This window comes from Homarus americanus, unplaced genomic scaffold, assembly GCF_018991925.1.
Source record: "Homarus americanus isolate GMGI-L3 unplaced genomic scaffold, GMGI_Hamer_2.0 scaffold28, whole genome shotgun sequence".
In the NCBI taxonomy this organism is placed as follows: domain Eukaryota; kingdom Metazoa; phylum Arthropoda; class Malacostraca; order Decapoda; family Nephropidae; genus Homarus; species Homarus americanus.
The window spans coordinates 9,125,917-9,153,023 of NW_024742238.1; the positions used below are offsets into that span (position 1 = coordinate 9,125,917).

At 36.2% G+C, this 27,107-nt stretch overlaps 1 protein-coding gene across 50 annotated transcripts in view; it reads left to right on the plus strand.

Annotated features, from left to right (window-relative positions):
* Positions 1-27,107, plus strand: part of LOC121876609 (Down syndrome cell adhesion molecule-like protein Dscam2) — a 254,991-nt gene that overhangs the window by 157,555 nt on the left and 70,329 nt on the right. For 49 of the 50 annotated variants that reach the window (XM_042381873.1, XM_042381849.1, XM_042381861.1 and 46 more), the window contains exon 14: positions 26,694-26,813. In XM_042381873.1, the coding sequence (XP_042237807.1) occupies positions 26,694-26,813 (120 nt within the window). Of the gene's footprint in view, positions 1-15,279; positions 15,568-26,693; positions 26,814-27,107 lie in introns of all 50 variants that reach the window. The other variant, XM_042381880.1, reaches the window with a different exon arrangement.

Below are 27,107 nucleotides of genomic sequence, written 5' to 3' on the forward strand. Positions count from 1 at the left end.
AAGATGTGAGGTGAGATTGAAATTCAGTAAATTTTTGTCATAATAGCTCAGAGTTTTTCTCCCATGGACTGTCTTGTGGTGTGGCTTGAGCTTTGTCCACCTTTAGTGGCAATTTTGTTATTTAATACACTGGTGGGGTTATGTCCCTCCTCCTGAATACCAGCTGAAACAGTGCTACATCACTTTCACATTTCTCTCTCAGCAAGGGTTTGAACCTGGATACCCTGTATTGAAGAAAACAAATTTATTCTTCACATTTTATTTATTGATATTTCTTGAGTGGAATTTACTTTGTACAGTATGATAAACAGTAAAGCATATATATTTATTGCCCACAGAAAAGCCTCAACTCCTTCCCTTCACTTTCCCTTCGGAGGTGCAAGCAGGACAGTTGGTTCAAGTCTCATGTACTATGTTGTCTGGGGATGATCCCGTCACTCTGCAGTGGTATAAGGACAAAAAGCCCCTCACATCATCATCCAAGTTCATGATAAATAATGTGGTAGCAAGGATGAGTCAGTTGATCCTCCAAGACGTTGGAGCCGAGCACTCGGGAACTTATACTTGTCGTGCATTCAACCGGGTTGGCGAAGCCGTTGCTTATGATGCTCTTAACGTCAAGGGTATACTATGTGACGTCTTAAAATCTTGGTTGCCTTTTGTTTATTTGTCTGCACAACCTTTCCCCAATTTTCATTGATTATGATTCTCCCCCTTTTTCCTTGCCTGCCTCTATGTATCTACTAACAATTCATTTGTACAAGAACTTTCAATTAAATATTGGACTTTGCCTGCAGAAAAGCCAGAAATTCTTCCTTTCATCTTCCCCATGGAGGTGCAAGAAGGCCAGCTGCTCCAAGTAACATGTACAGTAACAACTGGAGATGATCCAGTCACCCTCCAATGGTATAAGGATGGTGACCCACTTATCTCGTCCCCCAAATTCTTGATAAACAATGTAGCATCTAAGATGAGTCTCCTCATGCTACAGGATGTAGGATCACAACACTCTGGCAACTACACTTGTCATGCATTTAACCCGGTGGGCAGAACTCACTCCTCTGCCATACTTAAAGTCAAGGGTATACAAATTTATTTATCATAAGGCTAAAATATTACAATTTGTATATTTATTGTGCTTTTTTTTTTCTTAAATTTCTTCTCCTTTATCCTTGTCAAACTCATATCCGTTTTGATATTTTCTAAGAAGTTTAATATCAAAATTACTCAAAATTTTTCGGCAGAGAAACCAGAAATTCTACCTTTTGAGTTTCCAAGTGAAGTAAGAGAGGGACAGCTGCTACAAGTGTCATGCACAGTTACCACTGGAGATGACCCAGTCACACTCCAGTGGTACAAGGACGACATGCCCCTTATGTCGTCCTCCAAGTTCATGATCAATAAAGTTGACTCCAAGATGAATTTTCTTATTCTGCGTGATGTTGGTTTAGATCATACGGGAATGTACACTTGTTTAGCGTTCAATCCTGTTGGCCAGCAAAAGTTTTCTGCCCAGCTCTGGGTGAAGGGTAATGGTTGATAGTTGTCTTCTTTTTTTTTTTTTTTTGTAGTTTTTGCTTCATATTATTTTAGATTCATATTTTCTTTTATGAATTGTAGCATGAATAATAGTAATGGTACTATATTCCTAGCATGGATGATAATAGCATCATATCCTAGCACAAGTCAACCACTCATCTTCACCTTCAGGGACTAGTACAGTATATGATCAGTTTACTTGGAACTCTTGTTGTTAGTAAGGTCTCTATTGCATCGAGGTCTTGGTTTGCTGGATCATTTAGTTTTTTCACATAAAACAGCACAGGTTGGCTTTGTTTACACTGGAGGTTAGGTTCCTAGAAAAGGCCAGTTTAGTGCTGTATAGGTGAAGACAGATTTCCATAATAGACAAGGAGTTACATTCTCAGCCAGAGCCAAAGTTCCCCCTCTGACCATGATTCGGTACTAGTATAAGTTTTCACGAATATTTTAATAGCAATTTAACTAAAAAAAAAATATCCTCTCCTACCCCATTCTGTCTAGGTGCTGTGCAAAATGTGTGCCTAGAGAACATGAGTTCTGAAATGGGGTACTTAGTGGTCACTGTTTGTTACAGGTACTTTTCATTTTTGATGCTTGTCAGGACAATGTCTCAGGTAATTGTTCAGCTACGAAGATGAATTTGGAAAAGTGACTTGTCTTTTTTTTTTAATACATGTATACTGAATAGTATTCTTTGTTTTCTTTCTTTCTTGCGTGCCTGTCTGGGCAATATCTCAGGCAATTTTTGAGTTGGGAAGCTGAAATTTGGACAGTACAGTATTCATATACTGTAATGTATTGTTCATGGCAAGGCATAAGGGCAATGTACATTGAACCTACTAACCTGTTGGAAATTGGACTTTTATATTATATATTGTACTGTTAAAATTTTTTTTAATAGGTATGTGGTGGATGAGTTGTTGGTGTTTGTACAGTACCTTATGAAAGGTGAGTGGTGCGCCTCACACTACTGGTCCAGGATGAACAAAACAATGGGGTTATCAAATTGTGTATACTGTAGATATATTTTTAAATGTCTTAATGTCTGGTAGGTTTGTATTGAACAAAAATATTTGTTTAAAATTTTTATATTATTTTAATACAATGTGCAGGAGAGGGTAATAGTAAGCAAATATTACACAAGCCCATTGGTTAGTATGCACACACATCTGCTTGTGTTTATAAAATATGCTTATTATTATTATTATTATTACTGTATTATTATTATTATTATTTTTATTATTATTATTATTATTATTATTATTATTATTATTATTATTATTATTATTATTATTATTATTATTATTATTATTATTATTATTATTATTATTATTATTATTATTATTATTATTGCTTCATATACTGTAGTAGATCTGGTACCTTACCAGTTTGAGTTGTGGGATGTTTTACTGTAGTCACTTAAAATGAGCTATACATTTTAAAGAAATAAGTTTTAAGAGAATACAACATTACATAACTTAAAACTGTTATGACATCGGATGTTCAGTACAGGTGCTCTTCTACTTACAAACTTTCAGAGTTACGAACAAACTTGTCCTTAAGTGCCACGCCACCCAGTACATGCTCGCAGTAGGCTATCCTTACCAATAAACTCCTTTCTCCTGGGCTTGCCTACCATACCCTAAGATTCTTTCATTACGTTGTTACATGAAGAGCAGAACCTCATTCACTCTATATGTCACTTTAAATCTACAAATACCTGATAGAAATGAAGATTTTTAATTAAATTTCTTTTAGTTTGCATCTGTTAACATTATTGGTGGTATTATTGCCAATTTAAACTCATCACTGACCACATCCTCCTCCCCCTCTTGCTACCAGGCCGAGCTGTGAGCTATGTTATGTTTTTTTTTTTTTACTCGTAATGTAATTTTGGGTAGATAAACTACTGTATTTAACTTCTCTTTTTTTTTACTGAGTTACATGTGCACACAATTGTTCATACTTAATGTGGAAAACAAAATTATAAAAAAGACAACTATCATATGGTCAAAAACAGAGGGAGTAAACATTTCTTTGTGTGCGAGAGTTAACAGTTTGAGCGAAGAAGTGGGAGGGAGGGGCAGAGTAAGGGAGTTCCATTGTTAGTAGGTCAATACAGGCAACGTCCCAGCTGGTCTGCATTGCTATGGTGAGCTTTGAGGCCATGCAGCCAGTGTCTATGCAAATGACTGCTGTGTTAAACTTCCATTTACCTTTACCTTAATGATTTTAGCTGCATTTTTTCATCTAAATTGTATATAAATGTTGCTTGAAGTAGCACAATTGTTAAATAACATTAGAAAGATGGGTGGCATGGCTTATGAATACTGGGAAAGGAGGTACAGGAAGTTGTGAGTTTGCTTCAGCCTTTTTGCTTACAGTGTTGGTCATTACTTATACTCTGTGATAATATTCCTTACATTTATTTTTTTATTTTTACATGTTCAGTATCTACAAGAGTAAAGTTGGACTTAGGAACAATTGGGCTTATGAACAAGCCTTAGGAACGTAACTTGTTTGTAAGTAGAGAAGCACCTGTACTAGGTATACCTAAGATATATACTGGTAATAATACTGGGCATATCTGATGAATACAAACAGATAGGTTATCAAACACTGTGTATTACATATAAAAAAGTATCTTAATTCCATTTATTGTTGGTTGGTAATGAACACAAATAGCAATTTATTCAGTACAGTGGTCCCTCGGTTAATGAACGGTTCGATTAACGAAATTTCGGTTTATAAATTACCTCCCATAAGGATTTTCAATTCGGTTGACGAACAAAACTTTGATTAACGAGATCCTTCCGAAAAACACGTTTTGTTGTGAGCATCAGCTGATCAGCTGATGGGCTCTTCTGTCAATTCAGTAATCTGTTCTATGTTTACATTCGTTTCCATTGGACTAAATATCAAGAAAGTTGTGCTCTTTAATATTTTTGCATTGTTTATATTAAAATTATTAGTAATTTTAAAATTTAGTTAACATATTGATAAAATATGCAGTACAGGGAACTAGTTTTTTGTGTATCCATCAGTCGCTTGACTCACCCATCAGGCGTCAGTTTGGCTTTGTTTACAGTGGAGTGAACATCGATTTTGTTGGTGTCTTGAATATTTTTGCATTTTTACCTTAAAATTATTGGTCATTCTGAAATTTGGTTAACATATTGATCATATATAGCGCAGTGCAGTGTTTATTTAAATAAAATAATCTTGAATTACACCTAGTGAACTTAAAATTTTATTGGTGAAATTCTCCTCCATCCCCACTTCCTTCTCTTCTCCCTTTTCCTCCACCCCCCACTTCTAATTCCCATCATCATCAACCAGGAACATTCTACATACACACCTCAAAGTAAGTGTACTTTACTGCATTTTTTTTTCTCTGTATGTACTTTTCTGTGAGCTGGAACCAATTACCCAATATCCCATTGAAACAATGGATTCGGTTAACGAAATTTTCGGTTAACGAACGACTGTGGAACGAATTGTGTTCGTTAACCGAGGGACCACTGTATATTAATACAGTACAGTACTGTACAATAAACAAAGATATTTATACTTAATGTTGTAAAGATTATTTGTTTTGTTCAATGCGGATCCACTGGAGAAGATATTGATGTGTTATACTTCACTGTATTTATGTTGTGACCATTAAAGGCACAAGGGTAACTGAGCTGTATCATATGTTTAAATATTATGTACTAAATAAGTCAATAGTGTGCACAGTATTGTACTGTAAAATTTTCATTGAAATTATAATAATCAAAGAATGAGCAGCATAACTGTGTTAGGCTGAAAGAAGTGTGGCAGGGCGGGAGGGAGGGAGTAGTTAGCGGTGTGTAACCTCGTGCATGTGAATCTTATCTCAGTGTAAATTAAACTAGACTGGTATAAACGAGGGCAGCCTGAATTTGATGTTCAGGAAGATTACTTTAATAAGTGATGGCATAACTGGTTTTGATTTTGGAGTTTGTGTCATCACTACAAGGAAGCCTTACATTAACACCGTCCATTATATCACATACTCAAGGTCTGACTGAAATGTCTGATATCCCTTACGTTAAGGTCATTTATACTCTTATTTGTTCTTTGATCTTGAAGTTTCAAAGAACAGACAAATACTCAGAAGAAAAGCGATTAGAATGTACTGTAATTGAAAGGGACTCAAGTTGCGTCTAAGTGATCATGTCTTCCACACAGCAACACCAGTCATCATGCCCTTTGTGATTCCTCCTGAAAACTTTGAAGGAGTGTCAATTCAAGTACTCTGCACACTGCTGTCTGGTGATGACCCTGTCACATTATACTGGCTAAAGGACAACATTAGCATGAGTACAGACAGTTTAGAAGGGGCATCAATCACTTCGGTGGGTTCCCGAACATCAATGCTTGTCTTACCTAGCATTGGTAAACAGCACTCGGGAATGTACACTTGTGTTGCCTCGAACCGTGCTGGCCAGTCGAACCACAGTGTTACACTCAACGTTCTTGGTACATTAATTTTTAGTCTGCAGTTCCATTTTGTTGTTGTTGTTTATACTTTTAGGATATTTACTGTATGTTTTACAATTATTATTTTTTTATTCTCTGCATCCTATTTACCCCCACATATTGCTTCACAAGCACGTCAGTTATGTTGCATCTAGTTTGCTTCATCCTCTTGCATCCATAGTCCATGCTTCACACCCACATAATAATGTTGGCTTAACAATTCCCCTGAACATCCCCATCTTTGCCTCCTTTGAAATGGTTCACTCTCTCTATATACTGGACAGGTATATGTCATTACTTTCTTTCCACAATGTACTGTACTATTCATTGTTCCCTTTATTGACACATCCATGCCTAGATATGGGAAACACTCCACTACCTCCATTCTATCTTCATTTAAGCTCATATTTATTTCTTCCTGCTTCACCTCTCTACTGCACTTTTGAGTATTTTCATCACTTTACTTGAGGAGATGTGGAAGTGAAAAAAGTGGTAGGTCGGGAGTATATTAGGGCATGATTAGGCGGTGTGGACATATTGGGAAAATGGGAGGTGAAAGATTAGTAGAATTGACATATAATTCAGAGGCAGATTGTAAGAGGGAAAGGGGAAGATAAAGAAGGATGAAGTAAGGTAAAGAATGGATATTCAGGAAGAATTAGTGTGCGTGAATATCAGAGAGGATGGTATCCACTGATTTTTGGGAAGGATGTGCTGTTAGTGAGTGATGCTGGCTTGTGTGAAGCAACAGGGTTAAACCTTGTTATGAAAGGGGAGAACCATAGCAGAGGAAACTGGGTTTGTGTAATTGCTCTTGTTTCTGTCCACCCTACATTAAGTGGGAAAAAGGCTTGAAAGAGTAAAGACATAAGTATACAGTATCTGTTTATCCTCGTGTTTCTCCTTTCCTTACATTGAACACGTTGAATATTTTTTTAAACTGAATTTAAAGAAACCATACTGGGTTGAAACTGGTTTTCTCTCAGCACCTTTTTTATGTTTTGGGAATATGTTTAGGTAATTCATAGGGAGAGAAGTTTTTCATCCCACATAATTTGTTAAGGTGCAAAACAGGTGTCTTTATGGGTTAAGCAAAATTTGTATATACTGTGTATATTTTGGGAAAATGTTTTTTAGGCTGTGTATCTTTGGTTCTTTTATGAAATGTCAGGAAAAGTAGTTGTAGTTTTGTTTTTAATTGCTATAGAATATGTAATGCCAGCATATGACTCCATCAGGACAGGTAAACATGCTTCTGTTTGTCCTTAATCAGTCCCACCCCGCATCATCCCCTTCCGCTTCGAGGAACACATTCGAGCTGGGAGTTTAGTTCAAGTCATCTGTGTTGTTGGAGAGGGAGACTCTCCCATAGACATTCGCTGGACCCTTCATGGTGAGGAGGTGCGCCCCAAACTTGGCATCTTCACCCAGCGTGTTGGCGAGAGGACCTCCATTTTGAGCATTGATAGAGTGGGGTCTGAGCACCGAGGATCCTACACGTGCCTAGCCAGTAACCATGCAGGCCGGACCAACCATACAGAAACTCTTTGGGTTAATGGTATGCCCACTGTTGCCCAGATACCATCGGTGCTTGTATATATTAACATTGCGTATATAATGCTTCGTTGCTTTAGACTGTGAGTACAGAAGTGCTCTGTGCAATGTACTGTATACACTATATGCTAATGCATTACCATTTTTCATCTTCTTTCAGCTTAATTAAATACAATACTGTACTGTATTATTGCATCATAATGACTTAGAATTTTCGTTTTTGTGTTCATTAATTTGAGAAGAACAGAAATTTCTTTTTATTAAAAGGAACTTTGTATGTTTCTCATAATGCCTAAATACAAAAGTAATGTGAATGAATCTTTCATTTACAATCTTTTAACGATCTTTATACATGGCCTTTAGTGGAGGCATCGGTTATTACTCCGAATTCTGTGATATTTGTGCTACACAGTCCATGATCACTTTGAAGGAGCTATCTCTAGTGGTTTGTAATATATGGATGTATACAGGATGTAATTCTCCTGCCTGTATTACCAAGTATACTTTAATTTATTTTAAAATTTCTTGAGAGTGTGATCAGTTGTTGATCACTGTTGTTATATACAAGCATTATTATTTTTTAGCATGATTCTCCCTGTGGTAGATTTTTCCTGCTGTTTTTCTTTGTGTATTTTGAGTATTTCCTTACCTCCTATCCTGCAATATCCTAGAGCCTTCACTGGTAAATCTGATATCCCTAAACATGGCATTATATTTATATCTCTACATGGAGATGCTCTGAAACTTCACATCCTGGTGTCTGGGTCTCTACGGAAATATCACAACCTTTATTATAATTTACGCAAGACGCTATTTTCAGACATTTGCTGTTGACTTGCTTTCATTGTGTCGTTTTTATTTTTTCAGTTTTACTTTTGCTATTCTTGAATGGACCTGTTGTCTCATTCTCAAGTTTTGTTAAATATGAGGCAGGAGTTTTGCTAACTGTTGGGCAGCGATGAACTGGCAATTATTTATTTATTTTTTTATGGTATGGTTTTTTGAGTCCTGAAAAGGAATGTCACCAAGTTTGCTGGTGACTATGACAACACAGGTAGCACTTTGTACATGTGTGGATTTCTTTGCCTTCAGTCTATTTACACATTACCAAAAGTTTTACTTCTTGAATATGAGGTTGTTAGAGTGAAGAGAGTTTATAAAGTTCGGTTTGTTATAGACTCGTTAACACCCTAACACCTGTGTGTGGAAGAGTTACATTATGATGTGTGCTGAAAGTTTTAAAACCATATTTTGGGCTGCTGTTGTAATGAAAGCTTTATGACCATGTCTTGTGGGCAATAGCAGTACCATCTTCTTTGCTACAGCTATGACTATCTTGCAGTGATGGAGTTGCACAGTTTGGTGCACAAAGTTGTTGGGTAGAAAGAGACTGTAGCTGAGCATACTATGAAAGAAGCCAAGATAATTTTTTTCACATGATGATACAGTATTGGATATAAACGTGAGATTGTGTCGTTGCATTTGGTTCCACTTTTATCTTTTAGTATCTTCTATATGTACACAGAGGTACATATTCCAAAGGATGTAATGAAGATTTTTTGGTCAAATTGCACATTGGATTAATGAATAGGCATTATTTTTTTAATTTTAAAAGTTAAAAATTTGAAACCTGAATTCCAGAATCTCCTGAAATCAGGCCATTTGACTTCGAACCTGAGCTACTCTCTGGGTCTGATACCCAGCTTCAATGTTATGTTAGACAGGGGGACCCACCCCTACACATTTCCTGGTACTTCCATGGACAGGAAGTATCTCATGTAATGGGTGTGTCTACAATGAAACTGGGTAAAAAATCAAGTATTTTGAACATTGAGCATGTGACTCATGGCCATGCGGGTGTGTACACATGCGTAGCAACCAACCGCGCTGGCGAAGCCCGCTACAGTGCTTCCCTCCAAGTTCATGGTAATTACATGAACGGTATACTAAAATTATTTGCATATGAATATGTGAATTTGGTGAGGAGTAGGTAGTATTCAGTGTTCTACATGCCTGCTTTGTTTAGTTTTCATCATAAGTTGCAACACTTGTCCTAAACACTTGATCCTAATCCTTGCCTTTACCCTATACAGTAATGTTTTCTTCAATTGGCTGCTTATTATTGGTATAATGGATTTTTCTTATTTTTTGTTGAGGTCGGTTAAAGGAATACAGTATATTGTGGTGGAAAAGCGGAGGGACCTCAACTGTCTCATTAATTGTTATCAGGACATTAGATTGAGTTATTCTGTCTCATGGTGTTGCTTATTTTATTAAGTAAAATTCTTGGGGAACTGCTGCTCACAAACCTTTGCTAGTGCATCATGCTGTGAGTGCACAAATCATTATAGTTTGATTTGATTTTAGTGAATTACTGTGTGTATCTTTGTCACTGATTTATAAAACTACTGTACAGAATCAGGAATCATCTCTATCAGCTCTCAAGTTGTGATGATCATGGTTTACAGTTTTTGTGGTAGTAATAAAATGGGCACTTGGTCATTCCTTTTTGTGGGTGTGAATTGTATTATATAATAGGCATAAACATTTTAAAATTGGTAAAATTGGGTAACTGGAACATTATATGTCACTGCTGCCATTCATAATAACTGTTGTTAGCTCTCCGTAGTAGTTACAGTGGAACTCAGATTTTAATGGATGTTCTTTGCTTCTCTCATTGATCTTGATAATTGTAGGTTCTGGGCGGCATAGGTTAGTGTCATTTCATGCTGATCATATATGGTATACAGTACTGTATCTTGATACAGTATTCATGTGCAACCTCAGAATGTTGTTAAGAAAGATATTCATAAGCTTTATACTGTACAGGTATTGTGTTAATGGTCATTGAAAAGTGACAGGACATGCAGGTGTATAGTACAACACCTGTACTGTACTGTACAGCCTCTAGTGGGAAGCTGTTGTTGGCCACTGAGATATTTATTTATTCCATAATTTAAATTAGACTCAATACACAGAAGCTACATTTTAATTCTTCCACAGTATATCTATCTAGGTCAGCAGTCTAAATATCATAATAATCCACAATGTTGTTCCTGAGGGATATATATATATACAGTAATATCTCCGTTAGCCGGAATCCCTCAAACCCGGAACTCTCCGATAGCCAGAATTGAAATTTTCTCGGAAAAATGTTCCCAAAGCCGAAATTTTCCGGAAAATTTAGACTGAGGAAAATTTTTTGAGGGCACATCCAGAAAATTCAGAAAAATTTTCCAAAATCCAGAAAATTCTGAAGAATTACGGGATGAGAAGTTTTTCTGGGTTTGAGAGATGAAAATCCAAGCGCATTTTCTGGAAATTCAGAAAATTTTCCGTTACCATAAAATTCCAAAATTCGGGAATGAGGATATTTTTCGGGTTAAGATGAGGATTTATTTCAGCTTTGAGATGATCTCGTTACTGGAAATCTCTCATTCCTGAAGTGCTCTGCACCAATTGTTCCGCTAATAGGGATATCACTATATATATATATATATATATATATATATATATATATATATATATATATATATATATATATATATATATATATATATATATATATATATATATATATTTTGTGGTTTTGTTGTGGTTTGTGGTTTGGTTTGTATATATATATATTATATATATATATATATATATATATATAATTTCAGTTTATAATTTTATGATTTTTTTTTCTCCATCCTTCCTTGAAGTAAAAAACCTCAACAAATTCATAAAGATGACATTTTCAAATTCAGAAATATAATGCTGTAACTTACAGAACCACCACAGTTCGACCGTTCTCCTTTGAAGGGGAAATAAAGTCAGGGAAGGACACACAGATAGTCTGCTATGTGATGGATGGTGATACACCATTAAACATTCGATGGTACTTCCATGGTCGAGAAGTGTCACATGTCATGGGTGTCACTACAGTTAAATTGGGAGCCAGATCAAACATTCTGGCCATTGAACATGTTACCCATGGCCATTCAGGAGAATATACTTGTGCTGCATCAAATGCGGCGGGATGACAAGTTTTCGGCAACCCTTTCTGTTCATGGTACTGAGAGTCATGCTGATGGCTTCGTGCACACTTCATGAATAAATTTAATTTCTTACTGCAATGTAGTAACTCTAATAAGTATTAGGACTTGCCAGTTTACTGTCTTTTTTATAATAACTAACACTCTTTCTTCTATGTATTTTCTTCCTCTCCCCCAAAAAATGATTCATTCATTCTAAAATTTATTTATTCTAAAGTATTACATATAGGGAAAGCTACACCTTCAAACTGATTAGTGTTTCTTTCTATATAATTATTGTATACCTGTACATGCAAGATCATGATTTGTTATACATCCATACCATATTTTTGAATACAGACCCACCCGTCATCATTCCTTTAAACTTGATGGCACGGAATTGTATGAAGGAGGCATTACCTGCCACCTGTGTTGTCAGTCAAGGTAGTCTCCCCATAACAATCTCTTGGACCTTCAATGGTGGCTTGATGCAGCTTGATAATTCTCGAAAGATTCATGAATTTGGAGGGGAAACGAGCATCTTGACTATTGAACCCCTCAGTGGTCTTCATAGAGGAGTGTATGGGTGTTGACATCCAATGCTGCTGGTACAGTCAAGGTCGAAGCTGAACTGATCATCCATGGTACAATTATCTACAGTATGGTATTTTTTGTAAAGCATTTTGAGCATGTGTGGAATGTAATATATTACCAATATTACTGATGGCACTTTGGTAAAAGCAAGAAAATTTAGCCTGTAAAGAAATTACTAATGAAAAACAAAGTAATCACTACTGGGCATGATCAAATGGAGGACCCCTATGTCATCCCCAGATACATGTTATGTACTACACCTTTGCTTTTCAGTGAGACACACCCTGTCTTTGTTTCTCTGCCCAGTCTATAGTTTTGAGATGGGACTAATACAACTTTTTTGGGTAATGTAGAAATAGTGCTGCTTAAGACAATTGTGGTGGGATGGGAACCTGATGGGGGCCAAGAAAAAGCTTAAGAGTGTTTGGAACAGAGAAGATAAAAGCATTAAGTTGAATGAAAAAAATAGCGTTGCTCATAAAACCTCTCAAATTGCTTCAGATACTGTATTATAATTCGCCTAATTTGATAGATTTATACAATTTACAGTATATACTATAGTCTGTCCCTGCATCTGTTTTCTTGTTTTTTAATCGCGCTTGGTCTCAAGATCCATAGAATTCTTCTCAAAGTTAATTTTGCAAGTTGCTAATGTATGTGACCCTTATGTCATAAAACACTATCAGATATTACCCAAGAGTAGAACTTTCCAATGTCGTTCAATACCGTATTCCAAAAGAGTTTAATATGTAAAATTAGATAATTTTGTCAAGTGAAATATCGGTTTTATTAATTCACAGTAACTGATCAACAGCCCTTAACAAAAAAAGATCTCAGTTGATGTAAGCCAATGTCCATAGAGTATTTCCCCAAACAAAATGGTTATCTCTTTTATTTACTATGATGAATTTTCTTGTCACACAATGTACAGTACTTCATGCCATTTGCTTGCCAAATATTCAGACATTAACAGTGAATTTAATGTTACCTCTAGTAATACTTATCAAAGTTAGGATGTTAATGTTTTTCTGGAATTTTGAAATATATAAACTTTTGATAATGTTTCATCAAATTTGAAATACATCTATATTCTTACTGATAATCTATATTCTTACTGATAATGAATATAATACCATTGTAACTTTCTAAGGAAATGTAAATATACACTCCACCTCAGTCCAGAATCAACCAGTGAAGATATTTATTTCCTAATGATCTTAAGTGATAAAAGTTTAAGGTTTAGGCTCTTTCTTTTTATTGATATTTGGGGAAGCATTAATTATGAAAGTATGCATTTGTTATAACTGTCTAGTATAGAATGCCTCACTACCTTATTTGACATTGCTGTAAATTTTGCTTTACATTCAAACTTTCTTCTTGTTTCTCTACGTATACAGTATCCACAGTTGTTAGTTATCTCATTCAGATGGAAAATGGTACTTGAAAATATTCAGCAATGATATGGAGTGTCTTGAATGTTATTTAATTAACTCAAACTACTGAACAGAGCCATTATATATATTTTGTACTGTACCAAGAACTACAACTTGTGTGTGACATTAAGTGAACTGAGGACAAAAGCAAATACATTGTACAGTACTGTACTATAATATTATTGTGACTGTGTTAGTATGGCTAAAGCCACAGGGCTCTTGTAATTTAACTTACAGAGCCTCATTACCAGTGAGTTTTGGTGACTTTGAAGTGTATGAGGGAGATTCGATCCAAGCGAGTTGCATGGCACGTAAGGGAGACTTGCCAATGACCTTCATGTGGCGTTTTCGAGGTTCCCAAGTGAATCCATCAATCGAGATGCAAATAGTGAATCTTGGAGCAAGAAACAGCTTACTGTCCATTAACAATGTGAAGGCACACCATCAAGGGGTATATGTGTGTGAAGTTACAAATGCTGCTGGGATTGCACTGTATGCTGCAGAACTCAGAGTCAATGGTATTGGCTTGTCAGTAGGTTATTAGGTTATTACATAGAAAATTATAGCAATCATTTAGAAACGTTGTTGCAAGCAGTACCTTTTTTGTATTGCCATATCTACATACCTTAGTTCCCCTGTAAATTGCATTGCATTTTTGAGGCCTTCATTTACATTCCCTTTGTTCTTTAATTTCCAGAATCACCTCAGCTTTTGCCAATTGACTTTGGCTCTGATAGATTTTTTGAAGGAGATCTTGCTCAGGTCAACTGTGTACTGCGTAAAGGCGATTTGCCTGTGACATTCCAATGGATTTTTAATGATAAACCTCTTGTGGCCTCTGGTAGTGTGGAAATTTTATATGTTGGAGGAAGAACAAGTTTGTTGACAATAAATCCCATCCATGGTTATCACCAGGGAAACTTTACGTGCATTGCCACAAACATGGCAGGGACAGTCTCTGTGGAAGCATCTATGATTGTTAATGGTATACAAGTCAACTTAAAGGGATAATATGGATGAATGGTACTTGTCTGCTTTTTCTATTGGCCAAATTTTCAGTAATTTTCTGGGGCATTTTGGGTATTGCTTCTCTCTGTTCCTTTGTGTTCCTTTGGGATATTTAAAATTTTTAACTTCTTAACCAAATTTGCAAACCATATTTTCTTGCAGAACCTCCGCAGGTAACGCCCATATACTTTGGGGAACCTACATTCTTTGAGGGAGATTTGGCTCAGGCCACCTGTGTACTGCGAACAGGAGATCGTCCTGTATCCTTCATGTGGATGTTTGATGGAAAAGAATTGAGTCAGACAGATGACACTAAGGTCATTGATGTTGGTGGCAGAACGAGCATATTGACCCTTGATCCTGTGCGGGCACATCACCAAGGAACATATAGTTGCAGGGCCACTAATGCAGCCGGCATGACACAAGTTGAATCCGAGCTAATTGTTAATGGTAGAGAAAATCATTGTGGAGATCCTGTATGGGGGGTACTGATCAAACTCATCTTCAGGAATTGGCTTTAAGGGCTTTACTAGTCATAGGATTGATGCTCTCCCTGTTCCTCCTGCTGTATTGTGAAAACAGATGTAAAACAGGTCATCAAATTGAAAGTTGTTCTATTTTTCTTACAGAACCTCCTGAACTATTACCGATAGACTTTGGCTTGGAGGCTTTTTATGAGGGTGACTTAGCCCAGGCCAACTGTAGGCTTCGAAAGGGTGATCGACCAATAACAATTAAGTGGTTGTTCAATGGTATAGAATTATTAAACACAAAGGATACTAAAATTAACAACCTAGGCACCACGACGAGCATCTTGACTCTTGACCCTGTCCGGGCACATCATCAAGGCAACTATAGTTGTAGTGCTGCTAATGATGCTGGAGTTACCCAAGCGGAAGCAACTGTTATAGTTAATGGTACACTGTGGAGCTTTGCAAAAATCGTGTATGTGGGATATTGGTACTAACCTGTTCGAATTTGGTTCTATTTGCTTCTTAATGAACTAGGAATTACTTTCTCCCTGTTCCTAATGTATGTGTATACTGTATCATTGTTTCTCATTCACTTAATCAGCACACAAAAATACGCACCTTCATATTCACAGATACACACACACACACACACACACGCACACACACACACACACATATATGCAGTACTTACAATTAGTATGGTAGTTTAAAACCACTTGTGCACACACCACACCACACCACACCACACCACCCTCCCCACCCCTGTACACACATAGTTCTGATATATGCCATCTTCTGTACTGAGAACAGAGTGGCATAAATAAATAACACTAGAGGTTCATCACTGTAAAATTTGTGTTGTCTTACAGAACCGCCTCAAATTTTACCAATAGAGTTTGGATCTGAAGCATTTTATGAGGGTGACTTGGCTCAGGCTAACTGTGTCCTTCGAAAAGGCGACCAACCTCTCAACATTAAATGGCTGTTTAATGGCATAGAACTTGTCAACACTGATGACACGGAGATACTTAGTGTGGGGTCCAGGACGAGCATATTGACTCTTGACCCCGTTCGGGCACACCATCAGGGCAATTATGCCTGTATTGCTAGAAATTCCGGTGGGAGCGCTCAAGAAGAAGCAGACTTGATTGTTAATGGTACACTGAGGAACTTTATGGACCTGGTGAAGATGGGGGTACTAACTACTACAGTACACAGCTTTTGTTGACACTATAGGTGATGGGCATATTTCATCTCCCTGTTCCTCCACAATAACTGAGACTCGGAATTCAGTATATAGAAAATCAAATTCCAGTAATTTTTTCCTCACCCTTTACAATGTTATATTTTACCTGAAAGAATTGGTTTGTAAGATCTTACTCTTAAAATCTTGGGCATAACTTCAGATACTGCAGAAGGGCATCATTAAGTCTAAAACATGTCCACATGGCAATTGAATTTCACTACTATTATGAGTGAGTGTGAAGGAGAAACCACATTTAAATACCTGATACACACACTGTTGTAGGACACTTGACTCAACTTAACACAAGTGTCTCGCCTGCTTGTTGTCTAGTTATAATGATCAAATATGTACTTATAGAGATTCACACAGTAATGCTGTACATAACGCAGATGTGTTTTCTTATGAAGACCTTACATTATGTTTTGGATTAGCTCGATTACTATGCAGGTAATAATACCTAAAACATTGCTTTGATAACCAAATAGTTGTACAGTAACAATTTCTATGGAACGAGTATTAAACATGAGGAACTGTCAGCCTTTGGTGTAACTTAAAAATAACTGTGAAGATCTACTGCACGCTGAGTTCTGCTAGAACAGTTTTAGAAGTTATATTAAAAGTAAAATGATGACAACAGAGTCAGCCAAATACTGTTTGGTGTTATTCTTGTTGAGGTCTTTGTGTTTACATCTCCAGATTTTAAATTGACCAAAATATAAGTCATTAATATCACTGCACATATTAGCCATTGTCACTCACAGCTGCACTTGAGATGCAACACCTTGTTCTTAATACAAGAGGACATACATCTTATAAGTCACTGGTACTGTCATAACACCTGCCTAACTCACAAATATCTAAACATATGAGGAGAAATTTATCAACCCTGTCACAACATGTGTGTGATGTGACACTACACTCAGGTGTCTGACACTGTGTGTTGACATGTAAATGTCCATTACAAGAGGCCACATTGTGGTTATCGGTCATCCTTGCCTTTTCAATCCTCAATAAAAAAAAAGCATTGCACTTTACCATAAAGCACACCATTTCCAACACTTAAGACATTAATCCATAGCACCACTGGTAATTTTGTACCCTTAAAGATACAATTTACATTTAATACAACAGAAAACCATTTAGAATTTTTTATTGGGAGTGTTATAAGATTAAATTGTGTGCCATAAACGTTAAACCCCCAGAAAGAAAAAAGTAAAACGTTTGCAGGCTTGACAAGTATTGTCTGGTTTAAAATAAATAAATGTCTTGTGGTTCTTAGAGGAGTGAGTGCATCTTAGTCAATTTTTTTTCACAAGCCAAGAAGTATTTGTCTCTCCATTACCTTAGTGCCATTCCTCCCAACACCACTCATGATGTAATGTTTATATGATATGTGAATTTGTAATATCAGACATAAAATTCACTCATTTAGGTGTTACCACAATGTATCTTGAATTTTATTAATTACTTTATATTAGCACAGTATAGTACAGTGCAGTACAGTACAGTATAGTGAATTTATGTGCCATGTCTTATTGTGCATCTGAAGGAAATGTATCACAGAACACTAATTTCAGCGGTCATGATATTTCACATACGTATATAAAACTATGAAAAATATACCTGTTGGGTGTTCATCACATACTTATATGTTTGAAGACCTCTGTCAAGATGGTCAGATTATTTGGATGGCAGTCTTAATAAAATGGTGGCTTTTATTTGTAAATACAGTACAGTACTATTAAATATTAGTTTTAGTAAACACTACAAAATCCCGTGGAGATGAATATCGGTACCACCAGTGGAGTGGTGGAGGCCATTCGGTAATACTTTTGGTCAATGCCTTAAGTTGAAAATAACTATTGCTCTGCAAACTGTCAAATTATTATTGCCTGTAATCTCACTGTTGTAAGCAGAAAAAATAAATACAAAACATTCCCCATTTCAGAACGTCCCCATTTGATTCCAATTGACTTTGGTGAGTCCGTTTTTTATGAGGGAGATTTTGCACAAGCCAACTGTGTCCTGCAGAAGGGTGATCTTCCAGTAAATATGATTTGGATCTTCAATGATATCACTCTACAGTCTGGTGATGGGATACAGATTGCCCATTTTGGGAGGTCAAGTATTTTAACTCTGGACCCAGTGAAAGGGGCTCATCAAGGGACCTTCACTTGTAAAGCTTCCAACCGTGCTGGAGAGGTGCAGGTGTCTGCCACACTCACTGTCAATGGTATTTGACTAGGAGCTTTTTGTTGAATGCTCTCAACCTCCCTCTCTAAAGCTCTTGCTGTTTCATGGGACCTCATAACTGTGGTTTTGGAGATCTCATTGGTGATGGATCAAAATTGATTAGGATGTTATTAGGTATCATTCTCTTCTCTCCTTGTTCCTCTTCACATTATTATACAAATTAACCTGTTTGGTTATCCACCCACAGTTGCTGTGCTAGAGCCCCCTCCCAGTACCTTTGACTGGGAATACAGTATTTTTTATTATTATGAAGCATTTTTTGAAATGCTTAATTGATCATTTTGATAAGAAACAGCTAATAGGAAGTCATCTGACAAAGCAGAATCATTAGAAGAGGGAAGAGGATTTAGTGGTCAGATTCATGTCATCTTCAAGGGTTGTGGGTTGCAGCCTTATCATCAGAAATTATTGTTCTTGGCAAGGCTTATTAGCATATTGCACTCCTCAGCTCAGATATTGTGTTTTATGCTTGCCTATGGACTGCTGGATAATTTATGATATTCTTTATTATATGACATGCAGTATGTGATGTTGCTTTCCTAATTACTGCTTACCAATCAGCTTATCAGATGAGTCAGCTGCTTACTGACAGACATTAATGTGCTATATTGTACTTGGTTTTCATTTATCTTTCTATTTATTTATTTTTCTTTACTTTGGCGAGTCATTTTTAAGACTCGGGCTGTAAAACTTTTCTATAACCAAAGAAATGAAGGTAATATTTTGTGAAACTCTTTGATGCAACCTTAGAGAACAAACACCTGTGACAAGGTCTTGAGACTAGTGGGTGTTTTCATTAGTTCTCATGGGCTTGTTGAAATTTTTTTGTGTAATTGTGTTGGCTGGATGCTAACTTCAGTGGTGGGACTTAACTAATAATGCTTTTGAATTTGCATTTTAGTTGCCAAAAAGCTAACAAGGTAAAGCCATTTTTTGCCATTTCTGTTGATAATTTCCTTCCATCCCATTTTTTCTTCTTCATTTTAATCATCAACTTTAAAATAAAATTTTCTGATGCTTATTTAAGTACCTGTATTTGTAAAGATTCTTAAGAACTTGGCATTTTGTACCTGGCTTCCTGCTCCCTGCCTATTTCAGCTGCTATATAATTCTCACCACTTGTATTGTCATAATTACCACTTTTCATCATCATCTCTTTGTTTAACCTTTCTGTACTTCACCTACATCTTCATTCCTTCCCTTGGGTTTTCCTTTTTTTTTTTTACGAAGTTTGGTCTTCATATTCGTCCTCATACCTTTCCAGTGCCACCGAAACTTGCGCCCTTTAAATTCCCTGAGACTGCGGGACGTGAGGGTGCTTTTGCTCAAATTATCTGCGTGGTAGCTGAAGGAGACGCTCCGTTGAACATCTCCTGGCTCTACAATGATGCCAGTGACCTCCCTCTGGGCACTGACTCACAGACCTTTGGCCAAAGAACCTCTATATTGACAATTGCCAGTGTTTCGTGGCTTCATAGTGGCGATTACGAATGCCTTGTGCAAAATTGCGCTGGAAAAACCTCCTTTGTAGCTGAACTTTCAGTCCAGGGTACGAGAGACAGTGTGCATCTTGCAGGGGTTGAGCTGCTTGGAACAACATCTTACATATTTTAAAGACAAATGAGGATGATTAGTTAAAATGAAATTGAAAGGATTTATGTAAAGCTGGATATTATTTATCTATACAGTATATACATAAGCAATCAGTATATTTAAGAAAAAGGTTGTAAAATTTAATACCAAATTAAACATTTGTGTTATTACTGTATTAATGGAGCCTACACACACACACACACACACACACACTGATGAAAAGGGTTACATACATACATTTACAAATAGTATTCACATAGGTCAAGAAGTTCACCGGTAAGTTTCAGGAAGCAAAAAAAAAAAAATCTCAAACTGGTAAATTGTATGGTACTGGAGGACATTACTGGTTCAGAGTTAGATATAAATATTGTAGATGCCACTCACTGTTCAGTGGTAGAATAATTTAGCTCTGGTATAACTGTTAAAATGCTGAGAATATTATGAAAATATATTGTTTTCTAACATACACCCTTAAGCCATTCAGCACTTGTAGTACAGGTACTGTACAGTACTGTACTGTTCTGTACATGCTGGGTACAGGGGGTTGGGGTCTATCACTGCTTCCTGTAATTCAAGCCTAAGTTAATATATGTTATCCCTTTTGTGTACACGAATCACCCTGCCCTCCTTGTCCCACCACCATCCTCAGTTGAGGTGGACTTGGTGCAACAGTTGGGCTCTAGAGGTCAGGGGATATTATGTTAGCCATGTCTGTCCAATCAACACATTTTGTGCCAAAATTGCTGTCCATCATATTTGATTCCAAGGTCAGTCTGCCATTTTGAAATTCAATTTCTCATTGTTCCCACCCTGTGGGGTGGGGTCTTGCACTTTCTTTATTGTATCATATCTTATTACCTGAAGATAATTATAATGAAGCCATTTCTTCCTCCATCAGTGTGGAGGTATGGTTTATGGAAGCACCTTTAGAGAGCAGGGAGATTATGTTGATTGTTGCTGTAGTTGGTAGACTTTCTTAGTACTGTACAGTGCCAAGAAGTTGAACTTGTTTCTTGGTTTCCAAGGTGATACAAAAAGATATGAGAGGTTCTTTGGGACTAGATGGATTAGATGAGCAGTATCATGTTCCAAAGGCCTCGGTAGGTTATGGAGTAATTTTGACCTGAATGGCTAAAAAAAATTTTGTTTGTATACAGTATTTAAAACTTTACTTAAGGGATGTGATCTACAACCTTTGTTTTGAAGGATGCTTCTTAATAGGTTCAAGGAACTTCATTTTGGCTTGAAAGTAACCTATAGGAACTACACAAAACCTTCACGAATGATTTGGGAATCAGTTCATAAAGGGAGCCACTGTATTGTTGCATTGGGATATTCAGTGGGCTGAACAAACTAAGGAGAGTCACTTGGATTCCTCCTAAGGCTCTTACTTTTATGGCAGCTTTTCTTCCTTCCTATCAGAGTTGAGGTTAGGCTTAATGATTCTCTGAAAGCTTAACTTGGGGGATACTGTTGTTCCTTTCCCTTAAAGGCTTTGCTTTCCCTTGAAATAATGAAGTTATGAAGTTCAAATTCCCTCTGAAAGTTCTGTGGATACCTGTGCACTGTGACTATTTGCTGCAACTGAGCTTTCATATCCTTTCTTCACAAAGCCTGTTGCTAGAACATTGAATTTTAGAGTGGATGTTTCCTCTAGAGAGAACCATAACTTTTTTAATGGTTAAGTGATGAACCTTTCCATTGGATTTGTTTTCTGGGAGTTAATCCTTTGGTGATTTAATTTGCAATGGATGGTATCTAGAAGCTGTTAGTTTGTGTTTTGCCTGTCCATGTAGAGATTTCCTTGAAGTTGGTGCCTTCTTACTAGATGAGGACAATTTGGAGCAGTTATCTATCTCTTCCCGTGTCCCAAATACTCAAGGTCATAAATTTTGTTCAAATCCTCTTTCAGTCTCTTTCCCTGTTTTTTCTCATAAAGTGGATGGAGAGAGAAGGTGCTCTGTCACTATCCTTAGTTTTACTAACTTCTCATTTAGATTTACTGGTGGTCACTAAGCTTCCCAAGTAATGTGGGTTAGGTGTAGGATCAGTGGTGTGGGGGGGGGACCTTATAGATTCCCTTTTCTGTTCTTGTGAACTACAGTATTCCTACACTTATTAACTTATATATTATGTAACTGGTTCATGACTAGAGACAACTTCACCAGATTTGTCTCCATCTGTTAATTATTGAGGCTTTAGTTACTGAAGTCGTGTCATTTCCCAGAGGTTCCAAGATAACACTTAACTTTATGGTAAGAGAGACTTATGGTGTTTACAGCACAGTACCATCCTTGCCTTTATAGAGTGCAAGTAAAACAAGATTGACTTCCCCAGGGGTACTTTTTGTTGCACTTTCTCCTTTCTCTTGCCTTACTGATTATTGAGTATAAGAGCTGCCTGGCTTAAGGGTAAATGCTAGAAAGGGATTATTGGCTCTGAATCCTGTTTTGTAGTAGAGCCCAAACCCAGGTGGTTTGGACACCCTACCTCATTCCTTGGATTTTTGGATTAGTCTGCTGGAACTGAATTTCAAAGTACATGCAACAAATTTGTCTTGAATTTAAAGATATTTTTTTTTTTTTTTTTTTTTTTTTTTTTTTTACATTGGAATTAGCCCACCTGGGCACAGGTCAAACGACCCACAACAAGGCCTGTGGGGCGAAAGAAGAGCAGCCTTCTTGTGAAGTGTGCTGGTTGGACACAGTGGCTAAAAGAATATTGTACTGTACTTAGTATCTTCTGAAGAGTAACTGTTTCACCCAATTCCCTTCATGGGAGGCTGGTCTTGTGATGGGGACCAATGAGTAATTAGTAACTGTATAAAGAAAATTATTTTACAGCTTAATCCTGGCTTGCACTATAGGGTATGGTATAGAATCCATCATCCTTCAGTAGGCAGCCTGAATTTCAGGAGCCACCTGGCTTTGGACTGCTAGACAATAGGGTTTCAAGATCCATCTTCCATTTTTACAACAGTAAGGTCCTTCAGTCATACTGTTCTTATGAATACAGTATTAACAGGAAATTATATATATATATATATATATATATATATATATATATATATATATATATATATATATATATATATATATATATATATATATATATATATATATATATATATATATATATAAATAATAATAATAATAATAATAATAATAATAATAACAGAAAGTTATACATACAGTATAGTACGTACTGAATATACTGTACTGTATATACACACACACCTTTTGTTACACATGAACATTTCAGGTTTTTATATTTGCACACATTCGTTTACCTGAATGTTGTATGTACTTGCAGACTCTATGTTATAAACATGAATTATTTATTATTGATAAACATAAATTATTTTTTTGGGCTCAGTTTAGAGAATGTGAAATGCAGGGTCAGAGTTTTGAAAAATGTATATACCGGTATTTACTGTAATAAATTTTAAATATTAAGATACAGGTATACTGTAGTTATAAGAAAACCACGCAGCTCAGCACCCTATAGCCTATTTTTGATACTAACCCAATTTTTATTGAATATGTTGGCTTTGGCTGTAGCCTCCAGGAACTCCATATGTGGATCTGGTGTGGGGTTGTCTCCAGGTGCACTCAGTCTTCCTAGTGCTAATAATTTCCAGTTGATATCTGTGTAAATTTCCATCAATTGAAGATTTTACTTTATTATCTGAATACTTAAGGTGCATGTTAGTTAATCTATGTTAAGAATGGTAGCAAAAATAAAGATGTTGGCAGTATTAGGCACTTAGTGAAGTACAGTATAGTACAGTATGTGATAAAGACCTTGGGACAACCCTGTGATCAGAGAAGCTACGCAACCTCGTTTTCTTTGAGTGGCGATGGTTCTTTGTGACCCCAAGATGTGTGAAAGCAACAATTTTTATTGGATTTTTGCATTGGTATCATTTGGGCTTATTCTCCTCAATATTACAAAAGTGTGTGACATTGATTAAAGTCTGAAAAGTCTGCTAATATCTTGATCTTGATATTTGGTTGTTCGTTTGTTTGTCGTGTGGTTTTGATCAGTAACACTGATAAAATTTTTTGCTCTTCAGTGCTTTAATGACTGGCTAGATTTGTGTATGTACTAATAATATGAAACAGAAAAAAAATGTTAGAACACTGAATATGCGTTTGAGGGTGTCCGCTAGCTGTGAAAAAAAATTGGCACTACCCAATTGGATTATAAACATGTCTTCACCTCTAAGAAATGAAGGAACAGGGAGAATCTCATATAACACTTACCTAACCTTACTCCTTAACCTTATCCACAGTTTTTATTTTCTGTTAGCTATATGAAAATACTTTATTTCCCTTATTTCCTTTACTAATTAGTTCACACAATTTAATGCATGTTTTGTAGAGTAGCATGTAGATCTGCACAACATTAGACAATAAATTGTTATGTATATTTTTTGATGTAGTGACTCAGATTCTGTTGACAGAATCCTTATATGAGGTACTGTATTATAATGATGAAGTGGCACTCAGAAAACTCTGTATGTGATAAAAAACCATTACTGTATACTGTACTTTATTACCAGTACATAAAAGTTTTCATTTAATATTCATTCTACCACATAATTTCTTAATCACAGTATTACTTTTTCTACTTTATGTGGTGCAGTTTGATCATTTAAAGAAATCAAATTGATATATATATATATATATATATATATATATATATATATATATATATATATATATATATATATATATATATATATATATATATATATATATATATATATATATATATATATATATATATATGCTGATAACAACAAGGAAAGAAGAAAACACGAAGTTTCCAAGTGCTTTCGTGTAATTCACATCTTCAGGGGTGAGTACAGACTAAAGAGAAGTACAAAACAAGGTGTATATATACAGAGGAGGGTGAGACCAGGTCCACAATGGTCACGTATTAGGTAATGACCCTACTAATCTTTAAATAGCAATGGTCGGTAGTCAGGTCAGAGGGTAAGGTGACCCAACCTTCTCACCTGGTTACAAATCTTCTTAATTACAAAATTGTCCAGTTTGTACATATCATTACTCAAATTCATGTTGAATGCTTCGGTATGTTTAATGAGACTAGATTCTATGATGTTCCTACTATCAAATGAATTACAAGTGTTAGGATAGGCCAGGAATCCAATGCTCTGTTTGTTCATTTGAGGGATAACAAGCATTGCATTGACTGGGATAATGCCTCCTCAATATTACCTTGTAATTCAATTGATAGTAGGAACATCATAGAATCTAGTCTCATTAAACATACCGAAGCCTTCAACATGAATTTGAGTAATGGCATTTACAAACTGGAAAATTTTTTAATTAAGAAGATTTGTAACCAGGTGAGAAGGTTGGGTCACCTTACCCTCTGACCTGACTACCGACCATTGCGGTGCTATTTAAAGATTAGTAGGGTCATTACCTAATACCTGACCATTGTGGACTTGGTCTCACCCTCCTCTGTATATATACACCTTGTTTTGTACTTCTCTTTAGTCTGCACTCACCCCTGAAGATGTGAATTACGCGAAAGCTCTTGGGAACTTCGTGTTTTATTCTTTCCTTGTGGTTATCAGCATATACCTAGATCACGCGCACCTACAGTGATTTACTTGCATATATATATATATATATATATATATATATATATTCAGAATTTTGCGTGATTACAGTATATCTTGTGAGAGGATTCCGAGACAGTATGAGTCAAGACACAAACCTTACTTTAAGTTGTTCTTTCCTGTTCAGGTTCCCATGAGCTTCACCTTCCATCACTAATCCTTCTAATTCCCTAAACCTGACATACAAACCCACTTCCATCCTCCTCCAAAAATAGGGAAGACACACAGGCTATTGTATACTTTTTTATGGGATTGTTAGTGATTGCCAGCAGTGATAGCACCTTTGCCTAAACTAACAAAGATGTAAATATTAGTGCTCCATCCTGACCCTTTCTAACCTAACCCAATTCACCAAATTTGTGACAGGTTTGTGGGAACAATTGATAATGGGAATAGAACTATTAATTTTAAGTTACTTTGTTTTCTTTTCTTGAGATTGCATGTGTAGTTATTGCTTGTTAATATATAGTATAAACTTTAGAAATAAGAATTATATCTTATACTTGCAGTGATATATTCATGATATAAATGATATATATTTGAGTACAGTTGTACAGTAACGATTTTCAATAATAAATCACTTAATTTTTTTGCATCGGATTTACTGTATAAATAATGTTTAATTAACAATTGCTTTCATGACATATATTAAATCCCAACCCCTAAACTTTCATGTGGCATAAAGCAAGTTTCAAGTATTGCAGGATAATTCCCTCTTTTATTTAATATAATAGGAAAGTTTTGACTGCAACACTTGCAACATATTGCTTGACCACTTCAGGCACATTATTCTGACATGATCTATGTGTTTAATCGCAACAGTACCACCTCGCTGGATTGTGGAGCCCACAGACAAGGCATTTGCCCTGGGAAGTGATGCCAGACTTGAATGTAAGGCTGATGGATTCCCCAGACCCTCCCTTGGATGGAAGAAAGCTGCAGGTATGGTACAGTAGATAATTTTTTAATACTATAAATGTTATGGAAGTGAAAGGGATAAACCAGAGGAATATCCTGTTGTAGAAGGGGAACAAACAATGATTTATTCCATCTTGATGACACACACACACACGTTTCATCAAGATTATAATGGGATAAATCTCTTAAATAGGTTAGTTTCAGTCTTATGTAGGTCTTTTTATTTGAATGTCTTATTACTGTACGGTACTTTCTTCCTAAACCTTTGCCCAGGAAGAGGGGAAAACCCTTTGATCTAAGGAGGAGGACTCTTAGATT